This window comes from Cucurbita pepo, chromosome 16 (genome assembly GCF_057944985.1).
Source record: "Cucurbita pepo subsp. pepo isolate OVF chromosome 16, ASM5794498v1, whole genome shotgun sequence".
In the NCBI taxonomy this organism is placed as follows: domain Eukaryota; kingdom Viridiplantae; phylum Streptophyta; class Magnoliopsida; order Cucurbitales; family Cucurbitaceae; genus Cucurbita; species Cucurbita pepo.
The window spans coordinates 9,301,352-9,313,392 of NC_141813.1; the positions used below are offsets into that span (position 1 = coordinate 9,301,352).

Below are 12,041 nucleotides of genomic sequence, written 5' to 3' on the forward strand. Positions count from 1 at the left end.
TAAGATATAATATGTTGAAGGCATGCTCAGGATATGTTACTGTTATGATATATGATATGATATGTGCATAATGTGAATTGTTATGTCTGGAAGCATGGAAATGTTATGATATGACATATATGTAATAGGTATGATATGATTTTATTGAAATGCTAAATAACAAATAGGTATGAAATACAACCCCGATACACACATGGAAGATATGATAAACAATATGATAATAATGATATGTTATGAAGGAAGATGCTAGCAGGTTGTAGTATATGATAATGAAAATGGAAAAATGTTGGGACCTCATGCATTATTGTGTTTTCATGCATCGGGAGATACCCATTCTCCCTCACGATAGTACCGATGCGTACGCTACGAGGTAGGAAAACAATCATTATGTTTACCATAATACTGCCAAGACGGTGGCTATCCCTAACGGGTGTCCGACATCAACAGCTATCAGAGAATGCTCGCCAGACCAGAAAGGGGCGCAAGAGGTGTGGAAACCGACTGGTGGGTCTATACTCGCACGTGTGGACCGTGTGTAGGGAAATTAAGTACACATCCAATTGCTCGTTTAGGATAGCCGCCGTAGGAAAATAGACTATTATGATAGGTCCTACTCATGAAATTGTATGTGATTATATTTAACCTCGATAGGTATTCCTTAAAATACAAGTCATGTGATACTCTCATTTTTTCACGTAAAGGCAAGGCTCCCTTGTACGACTGACAGTGGCATCACAACTAAGGGACTATGACACATACTTAGGGTACGTAGCTGTTCATATATGATTTTTTGCACTTTTGGTTCTAAAATTAGGAAAAATTGCACAAGCAACCCTTGATGAATGGTGTTTTGTTACCATATTCCAACTTCTAACGCAAAATATTAAATCTTGAACCTCTATGTATAATGGTAAATATCGACTCCATTCCATTAAAAGAGTACCATTTGAAAACATTTAATAGACTTAATTTCCATTGATTAACTCTTCAAAAATAAATCAATTCAAAGATAAGACTTAATGCAAGAAAATTCTTGCACGCTTGCCAATGGTAAAACTTTTTTTCCTTTTATTTTTCGAGGCCCATTTGTATAATTTAACTTAAAATAATTTTAAAAATTCCAACATAAATCAATAGATAAATAGCTTAAGTTAATGGAAGATAAATCACATTGATTATCTTTTAATGAAAGAGATAATAGATGATTTTTTTTTTATTAAATCACTATAATGGTCTAGTCATGGACCACCACTATATTTGAAGGGCCGTTTGTATAATTCAACTTAAAAATTAATGTTAAAAATGTATACGTTAATTTGAGCCTTTAGATAAAAATTCAAATTACCTATCTATAGGTTATGTTTCGATTTTCACCTTGTAACTGTTGGATGATAAATATATGAAGTAATATCTTAAAACAATATGATAATATGATGAATGTATTCTCAACATCAAAATTGGATGTTCAGCTCATTTGATTCACTACTTGGTAGGACATCAAGATATGATATAAAGAAAACAAACAAAAAAAAAAAAAAGTAATAAACAAAAGTAAAACAAAAAGCTACTCCAAATCCTCTGGTTTTTTCACAAAAACGACATAAATGACTATCTTATCTGAGCATATAGATATCACGACTCAATATTTCAATGTTGCCCAACTTGGTTCATTCATGGTTGATTTAAATGGAGAGAGAAAAGTAAAAAGAGAAAGATATTGGAAGATATGTTATCACATGTATATAAATAGTTTATTGTTCATCTCTAAATCATTAGTTTGAAAATTTCTTTCTACTCATAATGTCATTGGCCACTGCTCTTGTCTTCAAAGTAGAAAGATGTCAACCAGAATTAGTTGTTCCAACAAAACCTACCCCTCAAGAGTGGAAACAACTTTCTGATGTTGATGATCAAGAAAGTTTTAGATTTCAAGTTCCAATGATACAATTTTATAGAAATAATCCAAGTATGGAAGGGAGAGATCCTGTGAAAGTGATAAAAGAGGCCGTTGCAAGGACACTGGTGTTCTATTACCCTTTTGCAGGCAGAATTAGAGAAGTGTTTGGTAGGAAGTTGTTTGTCGAATGCACAGCTGAAGGAATCTTGTTCACTGAAGCAAATGCAGACGTGACTCTAGAACAACTTGAGAATTCTCTTCAACCCCCGTATCCATACATTGATGAGCTTCTTTACAACGTTCCAAATTCTGATGGGATTCTTGATTCCCCATTATTGCTCATCCAGGTATACTCTATCGGTTTGTTCTAAATTTGTCGAGAAATTATTTGGAAGCTAAGACTAATTGAATTACTTGAATCATCGACGAAGGTGACACGGCTCAATTGTGGTGGGTTTATTTGTGCCGTTCGTTTTAATCATGTGATGACAGATGGTTTGGGTATGGCCCAATTCATGATGGCCACAGCTGAAATGGCCGGTGGGGCTCTTGCTCCATCTATTCTTCCAGTATGGCAAAGGATCTCTTAAGTGCAAGGGACCCTCCAAGAGTCACTTGCCAACATCCTGAATATGATCAAGTTGATCATGACAATGTCATTGAAGGCACCATGATTCCCTTCAACAACATGACTCAACGTTCATTCTTTTTTGGCCCAACTGAGTTATCTATCATTCGTGAAACATTACCCACTCACTTTCACAATTGCTCTTCATCTGAGATTCTCACAATATTCATTTGGCGCCTTCGTACCATAGCCCTTCAACTTAGTCAAGATGAGGAAGTGCGTCTTCTTTGCCTCGTGAATTTACGCACCAAATTTAACTTCTTTCCATTAGGGTATTATGGCAACGCATTTGCTTTACCCGCAGCCTTAACTACTGTAGATAAGCTTGCCCAAAATCATATAGGTTATGGTATAGAATTAGTTGAGAAAGCTAAGGCAAAGGTGACGGAGGAGTACATGAAGTCTATGGTGGATCTCATGGTTATGAAAGGGCGACCCCATTTTAGTGTGGTTCGGTCATTGCTAGTGGCAGACTTGACAGAAGCTGGGTTTGAGGAGGTGGACTATGGATGGGGGAAGGCCATATATGGCGGACCTGCGAGTGGAGGAGTTGGATTAGTCCCTGGTTTGATAAGCTTTTGTGTACCTTTTAAGAATAGAAATGGGGAGAAGGGAATTGTGGTGCCTCTGTGCTTGCCTGCTCCAGCCATGGAAAGGTTCGTGGCAGAACTCGATGCCTTGGTGAACATAAGAACTCCTTGAACTTGAAAAGCTATCATTCCTTGCATCTTCTCTATAATAAATAAAACGACGCATGTATAATAACAATTTGCTATCTTATTAGTTTTGCTGATTTTCGATGATGTTATCTTTTGTACCGAACACTAGAAAAATAATAAATTTATGAATTGAAACTATTGTATGAAGCTAATTTATCAAATTATTTTTACTCATCAAAGTTAATTTATCCTTGCTATCTTCCTCCGAACAAGAGAAACAACTATGCACTCAAGTGACCAACTAAACAAATATGTAAATTACTAATAACAACTTCTTAAAAAATCGAAATCCCACTATCAACATGCTTTAACTACATAAAACTCTACTGCCTCCCTGGTAAAATATAATTCTCCATAGCCACTTATTTACACAGCGGAATCAATATCTTAGTCATACACAATTAATAGAGTACGAAAAAAGATTAAGAGATTAGAGAGCTATCGAGTTTTTGTTTCACGAACGCGACTTTGGGGCTGACTCAATAGTGTAAAAAGATGGATAAATACTTCATGAAAAAAAAAAAAAGAATTTAAAATATAATATACAATATATTTAGATTATATCACAATAGAGTTCATATATAAGGAGTTAATACACAAAATATTTAAAAACAAAAGAGGTTGAAGATGATGAGTGAGTCTTGTCTATGGCACCTACTCCAGAGTCTGCTCCCAACCTCGACTAGCTCTTTATTTACCTGAAAAATATGGAAAACTTTGAATGAGTACAAATACTCGGTAAATAGCCTACTTGTAGGCTCTTAATCGTGTCCTTGGTATGCTGGAGTATCACACTCCTTATCTTTGTTCTGGTTCTAGTTTGCAAGTAGTTAGGCCCTTGGGTTCTGTTCTTGACTTGTGAGTGCTTATCATAATCTAACCCGGTTTGGGTGGCAGTTCGGGTCTCAGTTAGATTCACTCGGGTTGGACTGCAGGCCAATTGGATTGATAGGTAGTGGGTCGGATCGGGTTGGTACGCGGGTCGAATTGGGTTGCAGAGGACGTGTGTCACTACTCAACTGGAGCTGCGTTGCTCCATGAAGTGAGCGACACGTGTCCCTTTGTTGTTTCAAAGAATTTTCCTCTCGCCGGTGGTCGACACGTGGCTCGCTAGAAACTTTCTCTCTCCTCCTGGCAGTCGCAAACGCAGAATTTCGATTAGTTTTTTTTTTTCGTTTTCTCATTTTTATATCTTTCAATTTTCAACTCAAATCACGTTAAGCAAAGTTGTAGATTGTAGTTCCATCTGCATCCTATTATTTTTTATTCAATTTTACTTCATTATAGATCGATTTACGAACATCGGAAGTAGGTACATTATCCTTTCTTTCCGTTCTTGGAAGAGCTCTCGGAAAGTCAATTTCCGGTTAAGTTTTTGGCCAAATTCTTTCACAAAATATTGTGAGAAATCCTCCCTAGAAGAACATATCAAAATCTTAGACCTCAAGTCGTACAAAACGGCTCGAATTTGAAGAAAAACGTTGAAAGATTACCTTTCTAATCTTCTTAGTCCTTGACGTAAAATGGAACTTCGATTACTCAAATCCTCTTCTCCCTTCCAAGAATGACTCCTTGCATCACGGTCTTGGCCGGAATGAACTCCACGACGCCCCTTATTTCTTCTCTCTTCCACTTCTCTCAACTTTCTCTCTCACTTTTCCTTTCTTTTGCCCGTATTCTATCAATGTCACTCAAATCCCCATCATGAGCTGAGAGACAAAATGACTCATTTGCCCCTCTGTCGACTTTTACTGAATTTTTTTTATATAATTTTTAATAAATTTTTAATAAATTCATACAAGCTCAAAGAGATATCATTGAAAAGTAGGTAAAAAAAGTTTCATTTTTCATAAAAATTTCAGAATCAATATTAATCTATTGAATGAATGGAAATATATTGAAAGAAGTAAAATTGTTTTATTTTGTGATATAATGATTGGCAAGCATATTATAACTAGGGAGGAAATTTTCAAATGAAGTCCAACTTTATTTATAATTTAGCCCAAATATATATTTTCCGTGATATGCATTTTATTTTTATTACAAAGCAGATGGAATGATCCTTTGCTAATGGCTATCAACTTCATCAACCAATTGTTCCACACTCGACATGGCATGAAACTCTGCCATAAATCTTTTCATGGCTATGGCAGGCAAGCACAGAGGCACCATAATTCCCTTTTCTCCATTTTTATTCATGAAAGGTATACAATAGCTTATCGTTCCAGCGCTTGTTCCAAGCCCTCCTGTTGTAAGTCCTCCAAAAATGGCCTTTCCCCATCCAAAGTCCACCTCTTCAAACCCAATTCTCCTTATGTCTGATATAATGAATGATCCAGCTTCAGTGTAATCAACTCTACAGCATAACCTAGTGGGTTCCCACAAAGCTTTGCGGCTGTGGTGAGTTCTGCAGGGAAAACAAATGCATTACCGTAATATCCTATCGGTAAAGAGTTGATCTTGGAACGTAGGTTCATGGGGCAAAGAAAGCGCACTTCCTCCTCTGGGCTAAGTTGAAGGGCTATGGTACGAAGGCGCCAAACATAGGCTGCGATGAGCTCGAAGGAGGAACAGTGGCGAAGGTGGATGGGTAAAGTATGACGAAGGGTGGAGATTTGGAGAGGACTAAAGAAAATGAAGCGGTGGGCCATGTTGTCTATTGGAATGAGAGTGCTCTCCGTGACAACTTGATCGTATTCATGATGGTGACAAGTGACTCTTGGAGGATCTCTTGCATTTAAAAAAGCTCTTTGCCAAACCGGAAATATTGATGGAGCAAAAGCTCCACGAGCTATCTCCGCTATAGCCTTCATGAATTGGACAAGGCCGAAACCATCTGCCATTGTATGATTAAAACGAATACCAAAAATGAAACCACCACATTTGAGTCGTGTCACCTACATGATAAATAAAGAAACAAAAAGTAAAATTAATTATTACTTTAGTTATTTTATCATAAAGATATATTAATCCCGAATTTTAGTTTTATACTTTCAAATATCTAATTTTAATCTATATACCTGAACGAGCAACAATGGAGAATTGACAATCTTATCAGAGTTTGGAACATTGTATATAATATCCTCGAACATGGAAAGTGAAGATGAAAATTGAAGAGCATCGCCAAATTGTTGGAGGGTCATATCAGCATCTGCTTCAACGAACAAGATTCCTTCTCCGGTACATTCTACAAATAGCTTCCTTCCCGGCCCTTCTCTCAATCTTCCTGCAAAAGGATAGTAAAACACCAAAGTCTTTGCAATTGCTTCTTTTATTATCTTTACTGGGTCTGTCTCCTCTAAATTTGGATTATGTTCATAGAAATTAAGTACTGGAACATGAAATTTGAAGCTTTCTTGATCATCCATATCTGAGAGTTGTTTAAACTCATGGGGTGTAGGATTTGCTGGAACAATCACTTCTGGTTCACATTTTTGTACTTTGAAGGTGAAGTCAATGGTTTGCGTCATTGCCATTAGAAAGGCCACAAAGGGATATAAAATGATATTTGAAGTAGAGAGATATGTGAAAATATAATAAAGGAGCGAGTGTGAGGATGAAAACTATAGTATTTAAAAGAAGATAGATGAAGCTTAAAAGTGAATCAATTATATCAATTTAAATATTAAACTTTCTCAACCGAATCAAATTATACCTTTGGAAAACGACCTTTATAACTCTTCTCATTTAATTTTATTTGAAATCAACTCAAAATCACTTATTCAAACACTTCTATTAATTTTAGTAATTTTAGTTGTAGGATTTATTTGCAATAACTAAGACTCCATAACTATGCTAGAAAGCTTTCTTATTGAGAAATTAGTAGGGTTTATTTGCAATAACTAAGTCTCCATACCTATGCAATTATAAAAATTGGTCGGGTGGAATTTTATTACCAAGAAATTAGTAGGATTTATTTTTCATCATTGACTTTTAGGTTTTTTAGTTGTTAATTGTTGTTACACAAATTATATAAATTCATAATTGAGTGTGTCTCCATCTAAACTTTTAATTACGAAACATTAAAGCCTCGAATTAGGTATAAAATAATGTAAAAATGGGTCGCTTCCATTAATTTTGTTCTTGAATAATAACTTCAATTGAATAGGTTTTAATTACATTCTTTTTGTTGATTAACCCTTGCAAGAAAACCAACTACTTTACAAAAATCCAAAGATAGCATTATTTTGAAGTGAAGGGCTTCATCAAAGTTATTGTTTTCTTGGAGGTCCAACAATGGTGGTGGAGGAGAGGAGCTTACACAACCCTAGACCTCAACCTCAATGTGCACTCTTAAGCTTCCTATCTTTGAACAATGTTAATTTCCTCGGTAAAAAATAAGGTTGTCACTACATGCATGTCATTATTGTTAAGTGTCTGCAGAAACATTTATTTAAAATAGTTCATAGACGGTATCATGAGTTTAAACATTCGAAATAAAAATCTTTACAACAATACAAAACATATAAAATAAAAATATATTTCGTAACAATTGTAACAACACAAGGAAAACAAAATATTGTCCTAATCTAACTTAAGACTAAGAAATAAACAAAATGCAACTACCCTAACCTTGGTTCCATGACCTTCATAGCGACGACACCACCATCCATACAGGGATGCCTTACCTTTATCTAAAAGGTAAGAGTAGCATATGACTTGAGTATTTTAAGAAATGCTAAGTAAGTAGCCCCACAATTGTAGTCGGGAAACGCAAACACATGCAACAAGGTGGAACCTATTCTTTTAACATATTATAGCATGATCTTAGGTAGCTTTCCCGTCTAGGGAAGGTTAGATGTGTAGCACTTCTCTAAATATGGCCCACACATGCGAGCATGAACCCACCAAATGAGCTTGTACACCCTTGGAGTCTAGCCTCGCTAACAGGCTCTTGTTGAACACGAAAGAGGGAAAAGACTAACATAACATCATGACAAACATAAATGTCAAATATCTTAATGTATGTCGTAATGTATGCGTTCGTACTCATCATATTGTCGAAGTATCTCAATGCAGAAGACACAAAAATATGCCTAGGGTCCAGACAAACCTTTAGTTATTATAACATAAAATTATGCTTACAGAATTGAGGTACATTCTATGATACATAACCAATTAAAATAAAATCAAATTGATCATTAATCCAAGACCCGAATATTCGGAGGACTCTTCTGTGACCTTGCGATGGGGCTTTAGCCCCCCAAAAAAATTAAAATATGGATACTTTTTACATCCAAAGCAAAGGATTTACTTGTTACTTGAAAAAAACAACTTGGGACGTATCGCTCAAATCATTGGTCCGGTACTAGATGTAGCTTTTCCCCTTTCCCTGAACCTATACGTGTTTCTGTGGGTCTTAGTGTAACGGGTTTGTCTGGAAATATACGTACCCATATTTTATTACTAGCCCAATAGGTTCAAGACCCAATAATTATATGAGCTATTTATTTTAGGAAAATGATTTAGGTATTTAAGAGATAATACTTAGATATTGATTATGTACGTATGGATAAAGATATCTAAATATTTTAGAAAAAAATATTTAGATATTTTAGGAAAAAGGTCGAAATTTTTTAAGAATAAATGATCTAGCCTCTGCTGTAAATACCCCTCCACCCTATCTAGGTCTGCATCCCAAGAAATAGAAAGCACTAGTATTCTACAAGGTGTCTTGTAATCTCTTCTCGATTTTTGTTAATAAAGAGTGGGAATGTATTCCATAGATAGTTGTGTTCAACAATCTGGTATTAGAGAGAGGTTGGTGTAGGTTTTATGATCTCTTAGAATTCTTAGTATGCTATGTGGTTGTAGCTTTGTCTGATCTTCCACATCAGAAATGATTGTAGCTCTGTTCAACAATTTGTTGCATGTTAAACCCCTTGTGTTGTATCACTTCATTGCTTCGTTTACCACATTCATGATGTTTACCACATTCATGATGTATAGTTTACGGGGCAAAGAAAGCACACTTCCTCCTCTGGGCTAAGTTGAAGGACTATGGTTCGGAGGCGCCAAACATAGGCTGCGATGAGCTCGAAGAATGAACAATGGCGAAGGTGGGCGGGTAAGGTTTGACGAAGGGCTGAGATTTTGAGGGGACTAAAAAATATGAAGCGGTGGGCCATGTTGACGATTGGAATGGCGGTGTTGTTGGTGATAGGAACTTGGTCGTATTCAGGGTGGCAACAAGTTATTCTGAGAGGGTCCCTTGCGGTTAAGAGAGCTCTTTGCCATATCGGAAAAATTGATGGAGCATAGGCTCCACGAGCTATCTCTGCTATAGCCTTCATGAATTGGACGAGGCCAAAACCATCAGCCATCGTATGATTATAACGAAGAGCAAAAATGAAACCACCACACTTGAGTCGTGTCACCTGCATGACCAATAAAGAGATAAAAACTCAAGTGTAGATTTGAACTTCATACCTTAAGAAATAAATGGTAAGAATATATTTTTTTTTCTCTTTTCAGACTGATGAAAAAACTATAAAATAAATATTATATTCAAATCTTAAATAAATATGCTATATATACCTGAATGAACAATAATGGAGAATTAACGATACCATCAGAATTTAGAACGTTGTTTATAACATCTTGAAACCATGAAAGTGAAGATGAAAATTGAAGAGCATCGCCAAATTGTTCCAAGGTTACATCTACATCTGCTTCAATGAACAAGATTCCTTCACCGGTACATTCTACAAATAGCTTTCTACCCGGCCCTTCTCTTAGTCTTCCTGCAAAAGGATAATAAAACACCAACGTACTTGCAATTGCTTCTTTTATTATCTTCACTGGGTCTCTCCCTTCTAAATTTGGATTATGTTCATAGAAATTTAGTAATGGAATTTGAAATCTTAAGTTTTGGTGATCATCCATATCTGATAGTTGCTTAAATTCATGGGGTGTAGGATTTGCTGGAACAATCACTTCTAGTTCACATTTTCGTACTTTGAAGGTAAAGTCAATGGTTGACATCATTGATATATGAAATAGAGAGGTATGTGAAAATATAGTGAATGAGTGAGTGTGAGGATGAAAGATGTATTTAAAAGGAGTGGGATGAAGCTAAAAAGTGAATGAATATTGAAAAACCACTCAGACACTTTTATTCATATAAGAAAGGTCGAGATGATTGATGAACTTGAGAGAAGGATCCAGAACCAATACCATTTAATAGATAACAGACCGGAGCATTCATACTTTTCGTGGCAGGGAACTTTGCGATTGTGCGGCACTCACTCCTAACACCTAGTGAGTCAAGTCAATTTGTATTCGCGTCACCTGCAACCAGGCAACATATACTCAAGCATCTGACCCCGTTTGAGAATAATGTTTTAGAAAATGAGGATAGAGAGATTTTGTATTCGCGTCACCTGCAACCAGGCAACGTATACTCAAGCATCTGACCCCGTTTGAGAATAATGTTTTAGAAAATGAGGATAGAGAGATTTTTGAAAGCAAGTTTGAAAGTAAGAATGAGAGGATTTTAAAAGCAACTTTACGTAACTGTAAGCAAAAGACAACACAATGGCTTAAATAACATATAACTGGGATGGTTAGGAGAATTTGACAACTAGTCTCATTCTCCTATGGTACATTTTGAGGCGATTTAGTTCTGGCAAGCCTAGACGTGATTTTGTCGAACGGTCGTATAAAATCAAGGAGGAGGAGGAGTTGACAACTAGTCACACCCCTTATAGTACATTTTGGGGCGATCTAGATCTTGTAGGCCTAGACATGATTTCGCCTTATAGTCATACAAACAAAAAATACAATATTAAAACAATACAATATGAAATTAAATAAAGAGTTCGGCCTGCATAGACATGGAAAATTTTACTAATAGAATTTATTTGTAATATCTCAGCTATGCAATTATAAAAATTATTAGGATTTATTTTTCATCATTGACTTTTTGGTTTTTTAGTTGTAATCTCTCCATTATCTAACCCTCCCAAGGATATTAAAGACAGGGAGCTTAAGAGTCTCACATATTAGAGCACATTGAGGTTTAGGGTTTGTGTAAGCTCCTCTCCTCCACCATTGTTGGACCTCCAAGAAAACAATTACTTTGATGAAGTCCTTCACTTCAAAATAATGATATCTTTGGATTTTTGGAAAGTAATTGGGTTTTCTTGCGAGGGTTAATCAACAAAATGAAAGCAATTAAAACTTATTTAATTGAAGTTATTATTTAAGAACAAAATTAATGGAAGCTACCCATTTTTACATTATTTTATACCTAATTTGAGGGTTTAATAACTAGCCATTAAAAGTTTAGGTGGAATGTAAGAAACACTTATTTATGAATTTTTATTTCTTTTGAATTCAACCACAAATAATTTGGGGAATGAACTCATTTTTCTATTAAAAGTAATGTGTTTAATGTTACCACTGCCTGAGCTGAATTTTCTATTATTTACAGAAAGGTTCATATAAAATAGTTCATAAACAATACTATAGGATTAAAGGTTGAAAATAAAAATCTTTAAAACAACACAAAAATATATAAAACGAAAATAAATGTCGTAATAATTGTAACAACACTAGGCAAATAAAATATTGTCGTAATCTAACCTAAGACTAAGAAATAAACAAAATGCAATTATCCTAACACTGATTCCATGACGTGACGCGACCATCGGGATCTTTATCTGAAATGTAAGAGTAGAACATGACTTGAGTATTTTAAAAAATATTTCATATGTAACTCCACTATTGAGGTCGGGAAACACAAACACATGCAACATGATGAGACCTATCCTTTTTAACATATCATAGCATGACC

The 12,041-nt window shown here is 35.5% G+C and overlaps 1 protein-coding gene and 2 pseudogenes across 2 annotated transcripts; 1 reads left to right on the forward strand and 2 right to left on the reverse strand.

Moving 5' to 3' along the window:
* Positions 1–1,787: 1,787 nt before the first annotated feature.
* Positions 1,788–3,280, forward strand: LOC111777611 (benzyl alcohol O-benzoyltransferase-like; annotated as a pseudogene). The gene is made up of 2 exons (XR_015412202.1): positions 1,788–2,244; positions 2,329–3,280. The product of XR_015412202.1 is annotated as a benzyl alcohol O-benzoyltransferase-like (transcript).
* Positions 3,281–5,185: 1,905 nt separating this feature from the next.
* On the reverse strand, positions 5,186–6,735 carry LOC111777829 (benzyl alcohol O-benzoyltransferase-like; annotated as a pseudogene).
* Positions 6,736–9,180: 2,445 nt separating this feature from the next.
* Positions 9,181–10,232, reverse strand: LOC111777773 (benzyl alcohol O-benzoyltransferase-like). The gene is made up of 2 exons (XM_023657485.2): positions 9,782–10,232; positions 9,181–9,621 (listed from the first exon to the last, which is right to left on the reverse strand). The coding sequence occupies exons 1-2, from the start codon at positions 10,229–10,231 to the stop codon at positions 9,181–9,183; spliced, it is 891 nt and encodes a 296-aa protein (XP_023513253.2). The 5' UTR covers position 10,232.
* Positions 10,233–12,041: the final 1,809 nt, after the last annotated feature.